The sequence below is a fragment of the Mesocricetus auratus genome, unplaced genomic scaffold (assembly GCF_017639785.1).
Source record: "Mesocricetus auratus isolate SY011 unplaced genomic scaffold, BCM_Maur_2.0 Super-Scaffold_100707, whole genome shotgun sequence".
NCBI classification, from domain to species: domain Eukaryota; kingdom Metazoa; phylum Chordata; class Mammalia; order Rodentia; family Cricetidae; genus Mesocricetus; species Mesocricetus auratus.
In genome coordinates this window covers 10455044-10478578 of record NW_024429269.1, presented here as the reverse complement: position 1 = coordinate 10478578, position 23535 = coordinate 10455044, and the positions used below count along the sequence as shown (strand labels likewise).

General features: G+C 44.6%; 1 protein-coding gene and 1 long non-coding RNA gene across 2 annotated transcripts; one reads left to right on the top strand and one right to left on the bottom strand.

Annotated features, from left to right (window-relative positions):
• Window positions 1-7998: 7998 nt before the first annotated feature.
• LOC121137840 lies at window positions 7999-17387 on the bottom strand. The gene is made up of 3 exons (XR_005875114.1): window positions 17313-17387; window positions 10103-10177; window positions 7999-8147 (listed from the first exon to the last, which is right to left on the bottom strand). It is a non-coding gene; the product is annotated as an uncharacterized LOC121137840 (long non-coding RNA).
• A 104-nt stretch (window positions 17388-17491) lies between these two features.
• Window positions 17492-21813, top strand: Sap18 (Sin3A associated protein 18). Its single transcript, XM_040740634.1, has 4 exons — window positions 17492-17653; window positions 17783-17892; window positions 20846-20968; window positions 21413-21813. Exons 1-4 carry the CDS (start codon window positions 17525-17527, stop codon window positions 21564-21566), a joined length of 516 nt encoding a protein of 171 aa, XP_040596568.1. The 5' UTR covers window positions 17492-17524; the 3' UTR covers window positions 21567-21813.
• Window positions 21814-23535: the final 1722 nt, after the last annotated feature.

Sequence of the window (23535 nt, the reverse complement as noted above, 5' to 3'; positions counted from 1 at the left end):
TCCCACTGCAAGAGAGTCTGGGAAACAGAACCTTCTTCCAGCGACTGATGGAAGCAGAGGCAGACACCCACTGCTAAACCCTGAACTGAACTCCTGGAATCCAGTGTCAGAAAGGGAGAACTGATGGGAAAATGAGTTAAGACTGGGCTGGTTTAATCCACAGAAACAGTTGACCTGAACAAGGGGGAGCTCTTGGACCCCAGATTGATGGCTGGGTGGGCAGCATGAGACTGATCCAGACCCCCTGAATGTGGGTGTCAGTGAGGAGGCCTAGGTAATCTATGGGGCCTTGGGTAGTATTTATGCCTGGCATACAAATAGTCTTTGAGTGCCCATCCCACAATGAGGGATGCTCTCTCAGCCTGGACTCTTGTGGGAGGACTTAGGCCCTGCCCTGGATGAAATGACAGTCACTGGAGATCTACCATGGAGAACCTCACCCTCCCTAGGGATCAGAGTGTAGATTGGGTCGAGGCTGGTGTAGAGAGAGGGAGCTGGGATTGACATGTGAAACAAGCTTGTTTCTAACTTAAATTTTAAAAAAATGAAGAGAAAAAAAACAACCTAATGTGAACAACTTAAAATTTTCTTCTACTATCTTGATTTTCTTACAGAATTTTGTATAGTGTGCTATTTTAATAAAAATGCAGGGGAAGTTAATTTTTTTAATACAAGTCCTGTTATAAAGACAAACAATTGTCTGTTTAATAAGTAGGTGATAATAGGTTTTCTGTTCCCCAATAACAGGTTTCTCTGCCAACGCAGTAAGCCACATCAAGCTGTATTGAAAAAGTATAACAACAGGTTCGTTTGAGCAAATCAACCCCAAGGCGGGTGGGTTCTCCAGGCCTAGAGATTGAGGCTGGAGAACCGAAGTCCAGAAGTAAAGCAGGGAGATAATGTAGTTTGTAGGTGTGGGATGATGACATGTCTGCCACAAGCTGGGTTTGTGCCCAAGTATGGTCAAAATCTGGAATGCTTAGGTGGGAACATGGGCTGCTGGTCATGACAGCGGAGGAAGTTGCATTAATAGCCAGGAAGTTGGAACTGGGCTTTTTTGCACCTTATCTTTGTTGGAGATTCTCTGAGAGGGCGGGGTTTGGAGAGAGACAGGAATAGGGTTTTGCAGACATGAAGGGGTACACTGGAGGTTCCAAACGAACATATGAGTACACTTTGAAATTTTCTGTGTGATGGATATGTCACTAAATGTATAAGGTTAATATGCAAATATTGACAATGTAAAGGTGGATATCTGAGTTTTGTGACTATGATGTGTGTGTGTGTGTGTGTGTGTGTGTGTGTGTGTGTGCGTACAGCAGTCTCTCCAATAGCCATGGTTTCACCTACTGACGCTTCAGTCACCCATTATTTACCATGGTCCAAAGATATTAAAGGGGCAATTACAGGACTAACCATGTTCATGAAACCACAGCATAGACTATCCACACTGTATACACTACCTACCTGTTAATCCCTTAGAAGCCATCTGTTTTATCAGATTGATTGTCATAGAGCAGTGGTGCCAGTATTTAAGTGATCTATATATTATTTAACAATGCCTCCAATCATCGTAGCAGTAGTGCTTCCAATTATGATATAAGAAATAAAATTTAAAGTGGGGGGGTTAGTGTAATCCCAGCACTTGAGAGGTAGAGGCAGGAGGATCTCTGTGAGCTTGAGGCTAGCCTGGTCTATACAATGAGTTACAGGACAGCCAGGACTGTTACACAGAAAACCCTGTTCAAAAAAAAAAAAAAAGAAAAGAAAAAGAAAGGGAAGATAGAAAATTTGTAGGAGATGAGGGGAATGGGAGAGAATATGATAAATAAACTATATGAAATTCTTAAAGCCTAAAAACATTTAAAAAATAAACTAATTTCCTTTCTTGTTCTCTGGACATCTTGGCTGCTGCTCTTGTTAGAGGGCCATCCTGCATCTAGGTCAGGAAGATGGTGGCCACAAAGAAGATGGAAAAATCTCCAGAGTGACCAGCTCTGGGCTCCAACTTGTTATGTAAAAACAAAGTAAATGCTGGCGTGTGAATGGACTTGAGGATGGTCATCTCAGTCAACAACTGCCCAGCTTTGAGGAAATCTGAACTAGGATATTAGACATGCGCTGTCCGTCACTACAGTGGCAGTTGCATGAACTGGGCACAGCAGGCAGAAACACTTCAGAGTGCATGCTGGCCCTCGCTGGCCCTCGCTGGCCCTCGCTGGCCCTCGCTGGCCCTCCCTGGCCCTCCGCTGGCCTTCGCTGGCCTTCGCTGGCCCTCGCTGGCCCTCGCTGGCCCTCACTGGCCTTTGCTGGCCTTCGCTGGCCCTCGGGATCCTGGTGTTGTTACAAGCAGTCCAGAAAAGACGCGTGCAAAGTAAACCAGAAAAGTTTTTCTTTAATAAAACATGTCAGCTTGTTTAAAAATAAACACATTTCTATTTTGGTGATTGACTCTGTTTTGTGATTGTTGTATTTTCCATTGGAACCTAATATAAATAAAGTTAGTCTCACAGATGGATAGGAGATACCTGGAGTCTCAGGCTGTACTGAAGTTGACAGAGGGAACTCCTGTAAATATTTTCTTGAAAATGAAAGGCTTTTAAAAGCAAAACATATTTTTTAAAGGCAAACTCTCTGACTTCTATAGATTCTCCATGGCTACCTAGTAGACCTACCTTCTTAAAATACCAGGAGGAGGGGCTGGAGAGATGGCTCAGTGGTTAAGAGCATTGACTGCTCTTCCAGAGGTCCTGAGTTCAATTCCCAGCAACCACATGGTGGCTCACAGCCATCAATAATGAGATCTGGTGCTCTCTCCTGGTGTGCAAGCATACATGCAGAACACTGTACACATAATAAATAAATAAATAAAACCTTAAAAAAATACCAGGAGGAGGCTGCATTAGGAATGTATTTCAGTCTGGCTATGTTTGAATTTGTGGTCTTTAAAACTTATTTATTTATGTGTGTGTGCGTGCGCGCACATGAGAGAGTTTCTCAAAGTGAATAACAGTAAGGAACATCTTGGAACAAAGGACTCTGGTAGAGAACTGAGGTCCTCTGCCTGCCTGACCTCTACATCATGAGGTTCAGAAGGTCAAGCCAGGTGCCACAACAGTGCACTAATGTCATGTAGCCTCCCACACAATTCCCTTCTTAACCTTCCTGTTCTTTTCTCTCAACAGAACCCAGTGTGCTTGTTTTGTGACTCTTCCAAGCAGGATCCCCCCTTCTGCTCTAATTTTAGATCTCCTTTCTGTCTCCCATCCAAGTACTAACCAGGCCCGACACTGCTTAGCTTCCGAGATCAGACAAGGCTGGGCGTGTCCAGGGTGGTATGGCTGTAGACGATCTTCTCTCTTTATATATGTTTCCATAACCTTCCACCTCTTCAACAAGAGTCACTTAAAACCGTGTAGTTGAAACTACACCCTGTTGGTAGACAGTGTGGAAATGTCCGCGGTGTGTGAATGTTCAAGACTGCAGAGAACTATCAGCCCCTATTGTCCACGCACAGCCTGTGATCATCCTTAGAGAGCCCAGGGATCTGGGTGTGGAATTCCTCAGGACACACAATGTGAAATGCTCAGAAAAGAAAGGTCAGGAAGCTCTGTTAGCAGTTAGTCAGAAACATTCTTGATTTTCTAATGAAAAATAAAATAATTATCCCTTCCATTCTCCACAGGGGAAGAGTGGTAGTTTGAATGTAATTGGCCCCATAACCTCATAGGGAGTGGCACTATTAGGAGGAGAGGCTTTGTTGGAGGAAGTGTGTCACTGTGGGTTTCCTATGCTCAGAAGACTGCCCAGTGTCTCAGCTGACTTCCTGTTGCCTGCAAAATGTAGGACTCTCAGCTGCGTCTCCAGCACCATGACTGCCTCCATGCTGTCATGTTCGCCACATTATGATAACGGACCAAGTCTCTGAAACTGTAAGTGAGCCACCCTGATGAAATGTTTTCCTTGTAAGAGTTGCAGTGGTCATGGTGTCTATTCACAGCAATAGAAACCCTAAGACAGGAAGGCTATTTTGTTTAGCACCAACGGACAAAAAATAATCTCTACCAAGGCTGGCAAGATGGCTGAGCATGTAAAGGCACTTGCCTCTAAGCCTGGAGTGATGGTTTGAATGATGTCTTCAGTGTCTTGCACATTTGAATACAAAGTTGATGGTAATTCTTGGGAAGGCTTAGGAGGTGTTGTCCTGTTGGAAGATGTGTGTCATTTCAGAGTTTAAAGACTCAGGTCATTTTGGTTCCTTCTTTCTGCTTTCTGCTTGTGGCTCAAGATGTGAGCCCTCAGCTGACTCTCCTGCCTCCAGGCTACTACGTTTCCCTGCTGTGATGGACTATTATCCCTCTGGGACTGTATCCACAAACAAACTCTACTTTCTGTAAGTTGCCTTGGTCATGGTGTTTTAACATAGTAATAGAATAGTAATACACCTGATGATTTGAGTTTTATCCCTAGAATTATCAGAAGGAAGGAAAAAAGTCTCTCTTCCCTTCTCTCCTTCCCTCCCCTCCCCCTCCCTCCCCTTCCCCCTTCCCCCACCGTCTCTCTCCAGAATCTCTGACTTCCATGTGGCACACACATGCTTGCACTCATGGAGGGGGGTTAACAACAACAAAATACTCTGGGAAAAACAAAAACAATAATACGGCCAAGCAGACCTTCCAGAGGCCTCTGAGTGTTATGGAAAAGGGGAAGGTGGCTGCTGAGAGTCCCCAGCTTCTCCGATGTGTTGAGGTCCCCACCTGTGGCAGAGGAGGCCCCGTGGGAGGTGAGCCAGCTGGGCTCCTCTTGGAGAAAGAAACTGTCTTCAGTACCTTGGAGGAGAACTAAGGTGAACAGAGATCTCTCTGTCAGCAAGCTGTCCTCAATTTGTGGCCCAAATCTTCTCAGACAGCCTGGAGGGGAAGCACAGTTTTGCTGTTCAGAGAGCAAGGTGAGGTGTGGCAGTGCACTCCTGGAATCCCAACATCTGGGAGTGAGGCTGAAGGACAGAGTTTGAGGTCAGCCCGAGCTCCCTCAAAAACAACAAAACATAACTGAGGCGTTCATGGGGTCGGGTGTGGTGGAGGCAAAGGTGAGAGAATCTGTAAATCCTAGGCCAGTCAGGAATAGAGAGTGAGGCCCCGCCTCAAAAAAAAAAAAAAGTCATGCACATTCCTTCCTAGTCATGCCATGGTTAAAATCTGTGTTTCTGAAACCAGGGCCAGTGAGATGGCTCAGTGTTTGTCACCAAGGCTGACAACCTGAGTCAGATCCCTAGGATCCACATGGTGGAAGGGGAGGATAGACTCTTACAAGTTGTCCTGACTTCCACAAGCTGTGAAGAGACACCATGACCACAGCAACTCTTATAAAGAAAACATTTAGTTGAGGTGGTAGCTTACAGTTCAAAGTTCAGTGCATTATCGTCATGGAGGGGAGCGTGGCAGCGAGCAGGCAGATGTGGTGCTGGAGCTGAGAGTCCTACATCTTGCAGGCAACAGGAGGTCAACTGACACACTGAGCAATATCCTGAGCATAGGAAACCTCAAAATCTGCCCCCACAGTGACACACTTCCTCCAATAAGGCCATACCCACTCCAACGCACCTCCTAATAGTGCCACTCCCTATGAGGGTTAATTGCATCCAAACTACCACACATGCCATGGTACGCGCACACACACACACACACACACACACACACACACACACACACACGGGGGGGTACAGACTGAGACAGACATAAGATAGAGACAGAGACAGAGAGAAGGGGCTAGAGTTGGCTCAGAGGTGATGAACTCCACTGCTTCTCCAGAGGACCTGAGTTGACTTCCAGCCCCCAAGCTGAGTGACTCACACCAGCCTGCAACTACAGCTCCAATGGATCTGATGCCCTCTTCTGGCCTCTGAGAGCACCTGCACATACCTGGAATACACTCACACACATAACCATAATAATATTTTATAAATATTAAAACACCTCTTCAAGGAATACAAGTGTATGCATCTGCACATACACACACATAAAGAAAAAGAAGTGTGTGTGTGTGTGTGTGTGTGTGTGTGTGTGTGTGTGTGCTGCCTCCACTTTCCAGAGTCTGGTACACTCTTGTAACTTCCTTCCACCAACAGAAAGCTGTAATAGTGGAATTATGCTGCTAATGAGCCAAGTCCTCAATAGGCTTTGCAGCTTCTGCTCACACTCTAGAAGCCCTGAGTATGATATGAATGGCTCTGAGCTGTCTCTTGCCAGCAGTTGACCCATAAGAGTCCTACATTACTGGCCGGGCGTTGGTGGCACACGCCTTTAATCCCAGCACTCGGGAGGCAGAGGCAGGCGGATCACTGTGAGTTCGAGACCAGCCTGGTCTACCAAGTGAGTTCCAGGACAGCCTCCAAAGCCACAGGGAAACCCTGTCTCGAAAAACCAAAAAAAAAAAAAAAAAAAAAAAAAAGGAGTCCTACATTACTAACACAACTGTCCAGCTGCGTCATGCCCAAATTCAATGGCAACTGTCAATTTAGTTTGATTTTTGTTGTTACTGTTGTTTTTGTTTTTTGTTTGTTTGTTTATTTTGAGGCAGGGTTATTCTAGCTGTCCTGGAACTCACTCTGTAGACCAGGCTGGTCTTGAACTCAGAGATCTACCTGCCTGCCTCTGCCTCCTGAGTGTTGGGTTTAACGGTGTGTACCACCATCACCTGACTAAGGTGGGTCTTGTTAATGAATCTAATCTAAGTAATTCTTGGCATACACAGAAATATGTCTCCATAGTAATTCCAAGTCTCATCAAGTTGGCAAGATTCACATCACAGTCTTCCTGCCTCATTTCCCAAGGCGCAGAATCTGCATACGATACAGTGATGATGATTATAAAGGCTCATTGTCTTGGAGTACTTTATTATGGTAGACACTATACCAATTGTTTCAGATGATTTTGTTCATTATAATAGGTTATATGGTATTTTAGTATTCCCAACTTCTCAATTACAACTCAGAGCTGGTAAGAGACTTAAGATTAACAAACAACATCAACAACAACAACAACAAAAAGCTGGGCATAGTGGCACATCTCTGTAATCTCAGCCAGTTCTCTATGAATATGAGGTCAGCCTGGTCTACATACGGAGTTTAGGCAAGTCAAGAATATACAGGGATACCCTTAAAACCAACCAGCCAAACAAACAAACAAACAACTTCTCCAAACAAACAAAAAACCTAAGTGAAAAACAAACATATAAAAATATATTCAAGATTAACAGCAAGAGGACCTGGGTTCAGCCCCCAGCAGCTAGATGGCATTCTGAGCCCAGTTGGTGTTTGTTAGAAACAGAAAATAATGGAAAAACCTTTCTACATAACAAGCCTTAGCTTTTCATAAAGTTGAAGCTTCGAATAACAACAAAAGGTGCTGAGAAGATGGTGTTTTTACTTTGGTCAAATTATTATGTATGCTGACTTCTATAAATTTCAGTATCTAAATCTAATGTGTTAGAAATATCTGTAGAAGTATATACATAAGTAAAATTTAGCTCAGAGATGCGAATTAATAATGGAGTTTGTTTTCTGGAAAAGATATAGTTCTATTGTATCACATGTATTTTACCTTATAATGGCTAATAGTCTAAAAAGATGTTTAAACTACTTAAATTCTTGTGCCTCCTCCCCCAAAGGACATGAAAAAATATGATCATATATTAACTTTATATACCTTTTTTTGTGAATTTTGCCTTAAACCTTGTGCCTTGTTTTATTAGACTCCAATTCTGGTTTGTTTTTTTTTTTGTTGTTGTTGTTGTTTTTACGAGACAGGGTTTCTCTGTATTGTTTTGGAGGCTGTCGGTCCAGCCCGGCCTCGAACTCACAGAGATCAGCCTGCCTCTGCCTCCCGAGTGCTGGGATTAAAGGTGTGCGCCACCACCACCCGGCCAATTCTGGTTTTTGTAACAGCATTTTATTCTAAACAAACATTTATTAAAAAAAACTTTATAATGACTATTTGGTGTATCACTGCTTATCTGTTTATTGAATTTATTGAATACACAACTCAAAAATTTAAAAAAACAATTCATTCAAATGATTAAAATTGGGGATGAAATGAGAGACTTCCAACTCTTTCAATGGACTTTATTCTGTTCCTCTGGGTTAACATCTATTAAAAAAAAAGATGGTTACTAAATACACTGTTGCATTGTTACTGATACACTGTTGCAAAAGGACTTCACAACAACCTGAGACGCCGTCTGGAGAAACGGGTTTCCAAAGCCCACATCCAGGGGCCTATTTTAGTGGACCTGGCCCACCAACCCATCTCTCAGTACATGCACCACCCAGACACGTACCCAGGGCGAGGCTTTGAGGAAGGCTAGGAGCTGGAATGCAGGTCTGAGCCACAGCCTGGGCTCTGGGGCACACATTCTAGCAAGGGATGTTGACAAGAAAGTCAGAAAGCAAAGATGCTCTGAGAAATAACCCAGGAAGGCTCAGCAGAAGAGGAAGGGAAAGTTTTATCTTAAAAAAGAAGAGCTAAAGCCGGGCGTTGGTGGCGCACGCCTTTAATCCCAGCACTCGGGAGGCAGAGGCAGGCGGATCTCTGTGAGTTCGAGGCCAGCCTGGTCTACAAAGTGAGTTCCAGGACAGCCTCCAAAGCTACAGAGAAACCCTGTCTCGAAAAACCAAAAAAAAAAAAAAAAAAAAAAAAAGAAGAGCTAGGTTTGGTGGCACATGCTGACAAACCCTGTACTTGGTGAGCAGAAGCAGGAGGATCAGGAGCCAAAGACAGTTTCACCATATCTGAGGCAGCCTGGAGCACCTTTGAAACTGTATCTCAATAAAGAATTTAGGAAATGCTTCTCCGAGGACAGAGCTTTTGTACCAGGGTGAATTCAGGCTGCATCTGGGCAGGAGCCTGAGGGAGACTGCTTTAGACTAAGGAGACAGCAGGGTTGATTGTCCTGGACAAAGGGGAGGCTCTTGGCTGCAGAAATGTGAGTTAGGGGTGTGGCAGGGTCAGCAGGACCTTAGCATGGAAATTGACTATTCTCAATTACAATGGTGTATTAGTCATGGTTCTTTAGAGTAACAGAACTTAGAGAATGAATATCTTTTTAAATATATAGAAAGGGGATTTATTAGAGTGCTGCCTGTGGTTGGAAGGTTCAAGCGTCCAGTAGTTGCTGATTCCATGAGGCTGGTCTTCTGTACACTGCAGAGCTCTAAAGAAGTAGGCTCCAATGCAAGCGGAGGAATGGGCTTGCTCGCAAGGTGAGAGCAAGCAGGCAAGGCACGCTTCCTTCTTCCATGTCCTCCAGCAGAAGCTGTGGCTCACATTAGAGATGAGTCTACGCACCTCAAAGATCTGGATAGAAGTGGACGATCCTACTTCAGATGAGTAAGCAAAAATCTCTTACAGAGCTGGGCCCATGGCTTTAATCCCAGCACTTGGGAGCCAAAAGTAGATATCTGCAGTTCAAGGCCAGCCTGCTCTACAAAATCAAGTTCCAGGACAGCCAGGGCCACACAGAGGAACCCTGTTTCAAAAAACCAAAGTTGTGCTCTGCCATTTTTGGGTTTTAATGAATTCCAACTGTGGTCAAGTTGACAACCAAGAATAGTGACCACAAGTGTAGTGCCTCAAAGTTTTTTGATGGAGGACTTTGGATTTAAAAACCCTACCCAGTCTGTTGTAAGGGCCTGTGAGTGTAGCTCAGCAAGGCCATTAGGATTATCAGGATTGGTCATGGTGACATCACTCACCCTGCTATTGCATAGAATGCCCAGAGTTAACTACAAAGTGGGCTTAATTCTTCTAGAGCAGTGGCTCTCAGCCTTCCTAATGCCGTGGCCCTTTAATACAGTTCCTCATGCTGTGCTGATGCCCCAATCATAAAACTATTTTTGTTGCTACTTCTTAACTGTAATGCTGCTACTGTCAGGATTCATAATGTAAATATCTAATACGTAGGATATCTGATATGTGACCCCTGTGGAAGGGTCTTTCAACCCCAAAGGGATCATGACCCACAGGTTTAGAACCATTGATCTGGAGGATAGAAATGTGCTTTTTTCCTCTTGGTAACAGGCATGTGCTTTGTTGAGGTTGTTTACCTGTGCCTCTTTGAGACAGATTCCCCACAATGCTGTGCTTATGAACTCTGCATGCTCTGCCTGCCACAGATGTACCTGGGAGAAAGAGAGGCATTTTTGAAATTCAAGAAGCTCCCAATAAACCCCCAGGGAGACATAAATGCATAGCCCCGACCTTTTGTAAATCAGAGCACCTATGGATAATATTTCATTCGGTCTCTACAGAAACACATCCTAGTGTTCACAAAGGCTTGCTCTCTGCCATTAGGAAGCAGCCAGGCCTTTAAATCTTAACAGTATGAAATTGAGGTAGCTGGCTGTGGAGTACTGGAGAAACCTCCCACCGTGCATTCTGTCTTTTCCTTGTTAGTGCTGCTGAGGGACATGTAAAAAAGAGTGTTATGAAAAGGAAGTAGAGAGTTTGATGACTTAGAGTCATATAACCCTGGTGTTCCCTTTTCAATTTTAGCATTATGATAAAGTCTCTATAAAAATTATGATAAAGTTTAACTTTACTATTTTAATCCTTTTGAGCATGCAATTGAATGTCATTAAGTAAAAGAGTGTTATGAAAAGGAAGTAGAGAGTTTGATGACTTAGAGTCATATAACCCTGGTGTTCCCTTTTCAATTTTAGCATTATGATAAAGTCTCTATAAAAATTATGATAAAGTTTAACTTTAATATTTTAATCCTTTTGAGCATGTAATTGAATGTCATTAAGTGGATTCACAGTGTTGTATACCACAATCCGTAGCCAGAAGTTTCCATCATCTCAAACACAAACTCTGTACTCATTAAGCAATAATGCCCCACTGCATCCAACCCCAGCCCTTGGTAACCTTTATTCTACTCTCTGTATTGTGAATCTGGCTGTTCTAAATGCCTATGTGAATAAAGTACTGTTTGTCCTTCGTCCTGCCTGCTTCTCTTACCATGTTTTCAAAGCAAGTACCAGAATGCCGTTGCCTTTAAAAACTAAATACACTGTGGTGTGTCCTTCCTTCCTTCCTTCCTTCCTTCCTTCCTTCCTTCCTTCCTTCCTTCCTTCCTCCCTCCCTCCCTCCCTCCCTCCCTGACTTCCTTATTATTCATTAATTTGACATGGTTTCTCTGTGTAGCCCTGGCTGTCCTGGAACTAGCTCTGTAGACCAGGCTGGCCTCAAACTCAGAGATGCTCCTGCCTCTGCTTCCTGGGATTAAAGCACTATTAAAACTCAGCCTGCATATGTCTTTTCCTCTGTGAAAGTGCCTTATTGGTACTTTCTAGATTGACTCTTGTGGCTAATGCCGTTGTGCACACTAAGGAAGTGTCTGTGGAGTCCCTGCTTTAATTCTTCTGAATACATATCCAGAAGCATAATGCTTGCTTGTGTAAATTCTAAATAAACAAACAGTACAGAGAGAGAGCTTGTATACATCTAAAGACTGCTGTGTTTAGAGCTGCTCCTACAAAGATGAGGAGTGGATTGAAGGATGCTGAAAGTGATCTTAGTTTTCCTTGAAAAGATGTGCTGTTATATTTTTTGCGTGCTCACATATGAGTGGAGATCAGGGGGCAGTTTTGTGCATTGGGTCCTCTTTTTTTCCCCCACCATTCTGTGGGTTTCAGGGCTTGAACTCAAGTTACCAAGTTTGCTCAGCAATCTTTCCAACCTGGTCCTATCTCCTTGAAGAACAGTGGCAGATTTATTGTCTCATGGTATTGGGAAAAACAATGGGTTATTTGGAAATATCCCCAAGTGAAAACTGGTCTGTAGGAAGTGAAATCTCCCCAATGTCACCTACAAAAGGCCTTGAGTTTCTTCATTTTCATAGCTACAGAATTTTCCTTTTTAACTGATTGATAACAGTGTCCTCATGTGTCTGCAAAAGACTTACAATTAGAATCATATAACAGGGGAAGGAATTTAAGTATCATTTAAAAAATGAACACTACCTGCCTGCTGGATCTTATCTTAAGTACATTTTTTTTTTTTTTTTTTTGGTTTTTCGAGACAGGGTTTCTCTGTATTGTTTTGGAGGCTATCGGTCCAGCCCGGCCTCGAACTCACAGAGATCCGCCTGCCTCTGCCTCCCGAGTGCTGGGATTAAAGGTGTGCGCCACCACCGCCCGGCTTAAGTACATTTTTTAAAAACCCAAAATTTGGATAGATTAATGAAAACCCCAAACCCTTGTGTAGAGGTACATTGTAGCACTGTAGAAGCCAAGCTGGCTCACACAAGCTGTACAACTGAGCTTACCTCAGGCAACCCTACTCTGAATGTTCTCTTGCTTTCCCCAGGCAAGGACTGATGAGATTTCCTACGAAGATGTGCACAGACTGACTGCTCTTCCATCTATTCATACTTGCTTTCTTCATCTCTTGAAAGCACGTAGTGTTCCTCGTTCCCGTTCACCTCTGGTGTTATTTCAGTTTAAGAATAAACTCCTAAACTGGGCAATGGTGGCACACGCCTTTAATCCCAGTCATTTGGGGAGCAGAGGCAGGCACATGTCTGTAAGTTCAAGGCCAGCCTGGTCTACAGAGCGAGTCCCAGAACAGTCCAGGGTACACAGCGAAAAAACAAAACCATAACAGAATATACTTTTAAAACAGCTTCCAGTTATCATTCAAGAGATGCTAGAATGCTAAGTTCATGGTGCGCTTCTTCTGTAGTAAAAGTAAGGGATGGAATAGTGGGGTCTTGCGGTGTATATATGACTAGTTTTTCTATAGTCAGCTTTCCTTTCCAAATTGGATGGGCACTGTCTGTAAGAACTCCCTTGTCCATGGCCTTGACACAGGACTTGCCTGTCAGACTTCCACATTTTGGCTAGTCTAGCAGGGTGAAATGTGACCTCCTGGTGGTTTGAGTTTGCATTTCTGCTGTAGTAGTGGTTTGCACCTGGTCAGGATGGTCACTGAAAGTTCTAGGCCACCTGAGGTTATATGGCAACACCTTGTCTCAAAAAATACAAAAAGCACCCCCCACTCGCCCACCCCGCTCCCGCCCCCAGTGGTGGTGGTGGTGCAAGCCTTTAATTACAGCACTTGGGAGGCAGAGACAGGTGGATTTCTGGTCTACAGAGTGAGTTCCAGGACAGCCAGTGCTGTTACACACATCTGTAGACCAGGTTACCCTCAAACTCAAACCTTTCTGTCTCTTTCCCCCAAGTACTAGGATTAAAGGCATCTGCCACCCCACCGTGTTCTGCTTCCACAGGTGTTTTCTATTGTTGGTGGAACTATTTCGTCAATAGTTTAGTGTTTGACACGGAAAGGTGCAAACTGTTGGCAGACGTTTCTGTGTCCCATCTGCCAGCTCCCAAATAACTGATGGCACAGAGACTTAATATTAAACAGAAATGCCAAGCCAATAGCTCAGGTTTGTCACTAACTCTTATATTCAAGGTAACCCACATTTATTTATTTATTTTGATTTTTTAAGACAGGGTTTCTCTGTGTAGCTTGGTAGACCAGGCTGGCCTCTGTCTCCTAGTGCTGGCATTCAAGGCGCGCGCCACCACTGCCTGGCTCTAAGCCATATTTCTCATGCACACTTTACCATGTGACTCAGTACCTTCTCTCAGCATGGCATGCCCATCTTGCTTCTCCCTGCATTTGCTGGCGACTCCTCTGACTCTACCCTTCCTCTCTCCAGCATTCTCTCTGTGTCAGACTATTTCGCCCAATCTCTTCCTGTCCAGCTATTGACCAATCAGCTTTTTATTAACAAGAGCAATACATATATACAATGTACAAAGATAGCTCCACAACAGCAAAAATATGAATATGCTTTCATTCCTTTTTACAATTTCTCTCTCTCTCTCTCTCTCTCTCTCTCTCTCTCTCTCTTGTGTGTGTGTGTGTGTGTGTGTGTGTGTGTGTGTGTGTGTATACAACTTATGGGAGCTGATTCTCTCTCCTACCCTGAGGGCCCTAGGGATGATTTTGAATTAGGCTGTCAGATTTGCTTGCAGGTACCTTCACCCACTGAGCTGGGCACCCCTCTTCCTCCTTTTTTGGACAGGGTCACTCTTGGCCCAGACTGACCATAAACTCATAGCAATCTTCTTACATTAGCATCCTAGCTGCTGGTATTACAAGTGTGTGATACCACTCACAGCTTAAATATACCATTAAAATAATAACCAAAAACCAGGTATGGTGGCACACACTTTAATCCTCGCACTTGGGAGGTAGAGGCAGGTGGATCTCTGTTCAAGGCTATCCTGGTCTACAGTCCTCCTACTCCAGCCTTCCAATGCTGGCATTACAGGCTTGTCCCCACCATGCTCTGATTGTTTAAAAGTTTTTCTAGAATATAGTATACAGTAGTCATGGTCGAGTGGTTAAAATGATGGACTAGAATATAGTGTATGACAATTCAATGAATTACCATCCCATTGATAGACATAGACTGTTCCTGGTGGTTTTATGTAGCCCAGGCTGTCCTCAAACTCACTATGTAGCTAAAGATGACCTTGAACTCATAATTCTCCTTCAGTCTCGGTCTCCCAAGTGCTAGAATTACAGGCAGTGCCACATATGCACACACACACACACACACATAGAGTCTCGTGTAGGATGGCCATTAATTTGCTAAATAGCCAAGGGTGTCCTTGAACTCCTGATCTTCCTGCCTCTACCTCCGAAGAGAACTAGGATTTCCTTATAAAGCTGTTATTCATTAAGTCATCTGGTGTGTCAGAGATAGCAAGTCTCTGTGTATTCCAGGAGCAGCCTGGTCTACATAGTGAGAAACTAAAACAAGCAAACACAAACGAGCAAACAAAAACAGAAAAATCCACCCCACAAAGCCTCATATAGCTAACGTTTTAAGTAATAAAAAATCTTTCCAGATTTGATAGAGAGATGAGACATCCTGAGATGGATTTTAAGTGATCATATTCTTTCATAAAACTGGCCACTCACAGCGGAGGAAGCTGGAATACTGTAGCAGCTCCAGAACTAAGGAAAATCCTTCTATTAGAGATGTCTCCATTAGGGAAAGGGGCTCTGATTGTAGCAGATTAATGAAGGTACTAGATGGGAAATTAGGCTGAGATGTAACAAGCGAATCCTATTGTCCTACCCTGCCTTGGCTCTGTTACCCACTAGGAGCTCAGTGGTTTGGGGAAGGGGGTCCTAGAGAGAGGGTGTTAGACCTGACTGACCATTTCTACTGGTGCAGCCTCTGTCTGAAGTTAGGAACACTCTACATCCTTTCGAAAGATTTATTTTTATTGTATGCATATGGGTGTTTTGACTGCTTGTCTGTCTGTGTGCACCACAAGCATGCAGGGCTGGGGAAGCCAGAAGAGGGTATCAGAGCCCCTGGTCTGGAGTTACAGGGAGCCATGTAGGTGCAGGGAACCCGTCTGGTCCTCTGTAAGAAGAGCAAGTGAAGAGCAATCTTACAATGTCTCTGGACACACTCGAGCAAAGACATTCTGAGAGTCTAATACCAAGGAGTTGTTAGGATGAGGGTAACTACCACATAGCCCTGAGTAATCCAGGGCATCAGCGTGCCTTCCCACCACACTGCACAAGTGCCAAGACCAACAGCACTATTGTTGGTTCTAACTTTTCCAATACAGCACATCCAATTTGTTCTAAAAACCAATCTATTAAAAGCGGTCACTACAGCTTTAACAAACGCCCTGGATTAATAATGGACTTCAGAACCTTATGTGCTTGTTGCTGCTTTAGATTTCATTTTCAAAGCGACTGCCCAGATTTTTCTAAGATTCATTTTTCCTTGGGGCTCTTTTTGTTTGGCTCGTTTGTACTTGGGAAAGTTGCTTTCACAGTCACACGCCTCACAGATACCTTTGGTCCTGTGCGTCTTACTTTTTTCTCTGTATAGCATATTGTGAAGGTTTTATCGATCTATCCCAGCAAGCACTTCTGTAGTAAATATTTCTGGTCACAGATCCAGAAGATAGTCTAGGTTATTCCTCCAGAGCTCCTGGTTTTGCACTTCAGTTAGGTCTTTGATTCACTTTTTTTTTTTTTTTTCGATTTTTCGAGACAGGGTTTCTCTGTGGCTTTGGAGGCTGTCCTGGAACTCGCTCGGTAGTCCAGGCTGGTCTCGAACTCACAGAGATCCGCCTGCCTCTGCCTCCCGAGTTCTGGGATTAAAGGCGTGCGCCACCAACGCCCGGCTTGATTCACTTTTTGTTTTTGTTTTTTGTGGGTCTTTTTTTTTCTTGTTACATGGTGTAGTGATATTTTGTTTATGATCTAACAAATAAAGCTTGTCTGACTATCACAGTGCAGAACTAGTCATACTTGTTAGCCATAGAGGCCAGGCAGTGGTGGCACACACCTTTAATGCCAGCACTTGGGAGACAGAGGTAGATGGGTCTCTGTGAGTTCCAGGCCAGCCTGAGCTACAGGAAATTGATCCAGTCCTAAAGAGAAACAGCTCATACAAAGGTGATCTCAGCACTTGGGATCCCACACCTTAAATTCCAGCACTAGGGAGGAGTATAAGGCAGGAGGAGACAGAGCCGTTGTAGTCTGAGGAGCAGTGCAATCTGAGGAGGCCTTCTGAGGACAGGATCGCCCAATTGGTCTGAGCATTGGTAGAGGTAAGAACTCTAATGGCTGGCAGCTCTGCTTCTCTGATCCTTCAACTTTCACCCCCCAGATAGCTGACCCAAGTTTTTAAGAATAATTAGAATTCTGGCAGGGCACTGGTGGTGGATGCCTTTAATCCCAGCATCCGGGAGACAGGGGCAGGCGGATCTCTGTGAGTTTGAGACCAGCCTGATCTACAAGAGCGAGTTCCAGGACAGCCTCCAAAGCCACAGAGAAACCCTGCCTCGAAAAACCAAAATAATAATAATAATAATAATTCGTGCAACATGGTCTCTTTACAGAGAGCCCTGGCTGTCCTGGTGCTCACTGTGCAAGCCAGGCTGGTCTTAAACTCAGAGATCCACCTGCCTCTGCCTCCCCAGTGCTGGGGTTAAAGGCGTGTGCCACCACCGCCCGGTCTGATTCACTTGAATTTTGTGTGACATAAGAGTCCAATTCATTCCCTTCCCCAGTACAGACGGTTTCATCTCCTCATTTCTCTGCTGGCCGGGCAGTACGGTCTACCTTATCACCAATGACACCACCTTGCTCCTATTTTTTTACAAATCACCTGACTGTTCGTAAGATTTTCGTATTCGCTACATATTTTCATCATTTCTACATATTTTCATCATTTCTTATGAAAATGTACGTTAAGCTTACTTGCACTGTGAACACTGACATGAAACAAACAAGACTTCCAGAGCCCGCTGGCAGACCCCGCGCATGCGCGCGTCCCGCCCCCTCCCTAGGGCAATACGCAGGCGCGCCCTGGTTGCACTCACAGGGAAGTGCGCTTGCGCCGGCCGACGCCCCGCCCCACCCCTCGCTCGCTATAAAACCTCGTGCCTTTCCTCGCGAGAGACGAGTCGCTCATGCTCGCTGCAGGGGTCGGAGGTCAGGGCGAACGTCTCCCGGGCCGAAGGAGGAAGATGGCGGTGGAATCGCGCGTTACCCAGGAGGAGATTAAGAAGGAGCCGGAGAAGCCGATCGACCGCGAGAAGGTGCGGGCCGCTGCGGGACAGAGCCGGCGGGCGGGCGGGCGGGCGTGGGGGCGGGCGCGGCCTGCGGACCGGTGGGCGGGAAGGCCAAGCGGCGCGGCCGAGCGTTGAGTGAGCCCCGCTTCTCCGCAGACCTGCCCGCTCCTGCTGCGGGTCTTCACCACCAACAACGGCCGCCACCACAGAATGGACGAGTTCTCCCGCGGGAACGTGCCCTCGAGTGAGCTGCAGATCTACACCTGGTGAGGCGCGCGGGGCTGGGGCCTTGGGGCTGCGCCCTCGGGGACCGGGCTCTCAGTGGGAGGGGCGCGGGCTCGCCCGCCTGCTTTCTGCCCTGGCCCACGGCGGAAAGGCCAAGGTGGTGGTTTAGTGAAGACGACTTTGCAGATGTTTTATGTCTGCGTTAACTGCCTTGCTGCCCACTCAGTTAGGACCCTACAAGCTTGTCCTTCATATGGTGGCGGGTTAACATCGAAATGGGCTTTTGAGAAGCAGTAAGTGCTCATTTCTGAAGTGGTAAAATATAACACGAAATTTGCCACTTTAACTTTTCAAAGTTGTGCAACGTCTTTTTCTGAAATCTTTCCACACACTTCACAACTAGAAACTCTACCTGTTAAGCAAGCGGTCATTTCTTATTACAGGTGGGCAGTGTTCGAGGCCAGCCTGGTCTACATGGTGAAGTCCAGGACAGCCAAGACTATACAGAGACCCTGTCTCAACCCCCCCCCCCAATAACAACAACAAAAACTATTCAGTAATAGCTTAAAGTAAGCCACTTTTCAAATACTAAAATTTCATGTCTCAACAAATAAGATTTCTAATTTGCCAGTACTTTCCTTACACCCTGAGGTTATAATGTACTGCCTCTCTATATAGTGATGAGCTTTTCAAAGACTGTTATCTCTCTATATCCATAGAGATTGTTCCAGAACCACGTGGATATCAAAGTCTTGGAATAGTGACTTTTTTTATTTTTAAAAAGAAATGTAGTGTTTATTTAGAACCTGTGCCTATCCTTCAGGATGTCCTCTTAGGACTTTTGGCCTGTAGTGAGGGGGGAATGGCAGCCTGGGCGAGCCTTTGCTGACCCAATTTGTGTCTTTGTGAGCAAAGTACTTATCATAATACAAATAATGTCTGTCTTGGTGACTATGGCACCTACAAGTCACTTATTAGCATGACAGACTGGGGCTTTATCAGGTGCCAGGCATTGGCATTGCTGTGTTATACTGTGCGAGCAGTGAGACCCTCCCCTAGAGGTGACAATAGGTGGCATTCCACAGCAGTATAGATTGGAGCTGAGTGTATAGCTCAGAGCTATGTTGCTTGGTAACAAGATTTAAACAAGGTTTAACTGGGGAGGTAGTATTTTTTTTTAAAATCAGGTTAGTAGAAGTGCACGTTCTGGAAGACTTGAATTCTATTACCGGGATATCTGAGAAATAATTTGGAATAGAAAATGGAGGACATCCTTGGTGTTTGCACTTCATGTGTTTGAGTCTGATGGTGTGGAGACTGTAAAGTTCACGGTGGAAATGCAATGGGCTCTTTCTTTTCCTTGATTCTACTACATCAGTGTTCTAATTCTCAAGTGTCTAGTGCTCTGCCATTTTTTTCCAGCACTTTGCACAAAATGGTGTTTTAAGTTTAGACCTTTCGTTTTACTTTCTCATTGTTATGGGCAAAAACAATACAAATGTGAGTGAGGTTGTTAAACATTGCTAAGATGTTTACATTTCCAGTTCTTTTGTTCTAGATTGTTATATTAGCCCAAAGGACTATTTTTAGTTCTGAGTTCAGAAGCTTTTTAATTATATTTATTTTACATCCCAACTGCAGTTTCCCTCCCCCTACCCACCCCCCTTTTAGATAAGTATTTTTAAGTTAATAATAGCTTATGTTGTAAAAGGAGCCAAATATCATGTCCTTAAAAAATCATTTTTTAGTGCTCTCTTTCTGCCGTTTCTCAGGAGGCAGCTCTGTCTCTTCTTTCCTCTCTCCACACTCTCCTTTCTCTCCCCCCAATGAACTGTGCACTGTGCAATTACTAACTACATCACTTGTAGAGGTCTGAGGGCATCTTTTGGAATATTTTCTCTCCACATTAATTGAGGATTCTGAAGATTGAACTTGGGACAACAGGCTTGTGCAGCAAGTGCCTTTACATACTAAGCCATCTCACTGGCAAATTTTTTTTTTCTTTTTGTTTTCCGAGACAGGGTTTCTCTGTATTGTTTTGGAGGCTGTCCTGGAACTCGCTCTTGTAGACCAGGCTGGTCTTGAACTCACAGAGATCTGCCTGCCTCTGCCTCCTGAGTTCTGGGATTAATCACTGGCAAATTTAGATTACACTTTTCTGTATATATGTGGTGTATGGGGTCATGGTACATGTGTGGAGGACAGAGGACAGGTTACGTCTCTCGTTCGTTCCATCAGGCTTGGCAGCAAGCACTGTTACCCACTAAGCCATCTTGCCTGCCTCCATCATTAAGATTATATGAGAGAACAAGAAATTGCATATCCTTAAGATGCTATCCCAGCACGTTGATTCTAAGATGCATTACTGTTTAGAGGCTGTAACGTATGAGATTATGTATTTTAGAAATTAAACAGGCCGGCGTTGGTAGTGCATGCCTTTAATCCCAGCACTGGGGGGGGGGGGCAGGGGATAGAGGCAGGTGGATCTCTGTGAGTTCGAGGCCAGCCTGGTCTACAGAGCAAGTTCCAGGACAGCATCCAAAACAATAAAGAGAAACCTTGTCTTGAAAACCAAAAAAGAAATTAAACAGTTAACTTGTAGTTGAGTAAGTTGGACTGGTTACTTGTGGGTAAGTACATCACTGACACATGATGTTATGTAGCCTCAGAAGTGGTTATGTGGAAATCTCCTTAAACTCTTGTAGCAAGACTAATTTATTGCTATTTTTAGCACTGAGGCCAGCACAGGAAATATTTGGAGGCAAATAATTTTTTAATGATTACTACTAGTTGTTTACCCCACATCCTGTGAAATGCTTGAGGTCAGAGGATAACTGTGGGGTTGATTCTCTCCTGGCCTTTATCTGGGTTGCCAGGGTTGTGCAGCAAAATCGCCTTTTCCCTGCCAGGCCATCTTGCCAGTAATTCATGTAGTGAGAGGCCCTGGAATATAACCCACATTTATTAATCATATTGTGTTTTCAAAACCCTTAGGATGGATGCAACCTTGAAAGAACTGACAAGTTTAGTAAAGGAAGTTTACCCAGAAGCCAGAAAGAAGGGCACACACTTCAACTTTGCGATTGTTTTTATGGATCTTAAACGACCTGGGTATCGGTAAGTGACTTGTTACTTTAATTTCTGTAATCTCTAGAGTTTGCACAGGACCCCTTTCTGACAAGATTAAGCTTCAGTGTTGGAATTATAGGCGTATGCCACCATGCCTAGCTTTGGGATAATTTCTTTTTTTTTTTTTTTTTTTTTTGGTTTTACGAGACAGGGTTTCTCTGCATTGTTTTGGAGGCTGTTGGTCCAGCCTGGCCTAGAACTCACAAAGATCCGCCTGCCTCTGCTCCCCCCCCCAGTGCTGGGATTAAAGGCGTGTGTCACCGCCGCCCGGCTGGGATAATTTCTTGAGTGGCAGTGGTTGTGTCTTAGGCTTATATTCAGATCTGTCTTAGCTTGAATGTAGTGCTTAAACTCTGCAAACCTATTTCATGTTCTCTGTGGTCTCTGTTGATGCAGCTCTAGTCCATTAACTGTTGATTTTCCTCCCTGCAGAGTTAAGGAGATTGGCAGCACCATGTCTGGCAGGAAAGGCACTGATGACTCTATGACCCTGCAGTCACAGAAGTTCCAAATAGGGGATTATCTGGACATAGCCATCACTCCTCCAAATCGAGCGCCTCCTTCAGGACGGATGAGACCCTACTAAATTCTATTGACTTTCTTGAAGTTATTTTTCAGCCAGTTTGTAAAATAAACTTACTTAATCTTTTCCTCCCTTGAGCCTTGCCATTAAGCCTTTAAATTTTAAGCAAATTGTAACACATTTATTTAGGAATTAGAGTTGGATGTACTTTGGTATATTAAAGTCTGTATGTTTTAAGCCCTTCTGTAAAATACAAAAAGTGCTCTTAGCATTCTGTGTAAAACTATTGTGAAATACATGTGTGCAATTAGCCCAGGTGTGAAAGTTAATGGGGACCTGGGAACAAGTCTCACCTCATGGGTTTTTACTAAGTAGTAGAGTATTTTAAGCCCTCAAGAGACAGAACAAGAAAGCCACGGGGTTGTATAAAATGGTACAGTCAGTTTGTGGCATTAGACTCTAGGCCTGTGTGAGTAAGACATGTTGAAGAAACCGTCTTGTGTTGGAAAAGCTTGGCTCACTGAAGTGACACAAGATAAAATGGTGGCAAGAGCTGGAGAGATGCTCAGGTTAAGAACACTTGCTGCTCTTGCAGAGGGCCCAGGTCCTATTCTCTGTATCTGCATGAAGGCTCACAACTCTGACTGCTGTCCTAGGGGATCTGGCCCCTCTTGACTTCAAAATGCATGTAGTAAGAGGAAATGAGCCAGAGCCTAGGCTACAGCACGTCTACCTGGAAAAGCTGAGGATGGAGGGAGATGGAAGGAAGCAGTCCTGTGAAGGAAGTGCAGGAGAGCTGTGAGAGCTTGAGTAGCACCTGCAGAGCAGGTGAGTCACTGGCTAGGTAACACTTGCTTCAGTATCACATGTGGAGCTGCAAGCTGTCGTGTGTGAGGGCAAGTGAGAAGAGAGCTGAATAGTTATTCTGACAGGAAGAACTGAACTTGTCCTGCTTTCTCGCTTGTGTGGTGGGGCACTTAGCTGTGTGTGCCAGGACCGTACAGAACATATACCAAGCACTGGCTCACAACCTCCATGGCTGAGGGGTGATGACTGAGTTCAAGGCAGGCATTTGGAATACTGACCCTGCCTTACTCAATTCCTATACAATTACAAACTCTTAAAATACGTGGCTGTGGTTTCCACCTTGAAGGTGATTAAAAGCAGTAGAATGACTGCATGTTTGGTTTGTTGCCTTAAACACTTGCCAATGGCTATGATTTCCTAGGGTTGGCAATGAAATTAGCTAAAAGTATTTATTCTGTTGGGATTAATATTGGCCAGGTAACCATTCTCTGAAGACTAAGTCACGGATTCTTTTCCTCCAAATAAGAAAATCCCTAGGGGCAGTAAGCTAAAACCGAAGATAAAATTACGTTTATTTGGAGGAAGGGGATTATGAGTCCGAACAGCTCTGGGTGTTGGTTCTCTACGGCCACCATCATTGGATCAAACTTAGGCTGTCACACTTGGTAGTAGGTCCCTTTACCCACCGAGGCATCTCACTGGCCCAGAGAGCTAGTGCATGAGTGTTGGCCTGCATATGTGTAGTCAGGCCCCCAGAACTGGCATCACAGACACCTGGTTGTGGGGCTGCATGTGGATGCTGAAACCAAACTGAGTCCTCTGCAAAAGCAACAAGTGCTCTCTGTAGCCCTTGTTCTTGAGACAGGGCCTCACTATGTAGACCAGGCTGGCCTAGAATCCAGAGATTTTACCTGCCTCTGCTTTCTACCCTGGGATCAGAGACATGCCCAGCACAAAGTGTTTTTTTTTTTTTTTTCTCGAGACAGGGTTTCTCTGTATTTTGTAGGCGGTCCTGGAACTCACTCTGTAGACCAAGCTAGCCTCAAACTCACAAAGATCCACCTGCCTCTGCCTCCTGAGTGCTGGGATTAAAGGTGTGTGCCACCAACGCCCGGCCCAAGGCATTTTTAATAGTAAACACTTAAGTCACTGGGAATGTTATGTTGTCATTACCCTGGAAGGGTGCTGTGGTGATACTTCTTGGTTGTTTCTTGGACAGCGTTTT

Coding starts and splice junctions, on each gene's coding strand:
- Sap18 (XM_040740634.1), top strand. CDS start 17,525: ATGCTCGCTGCAGGGGTCGGAGGTCAGGGCGAACGTCTCCCGGGCCGA. Junction 17,893..20,845: donor GAGCTGCAGATCTACACCTG/GTGAGGCGCGCG, acceptor CAAAACCCTTAG/GATGGATGCAACCTTGAAAG. Junction 20,969..21,412: donor CTTAAACGACCTGGGTATCG/GTAAGTGACTTG, acceptor TCCTCCCTGCAG/AGTTAAGGAGATTGGCAGCA.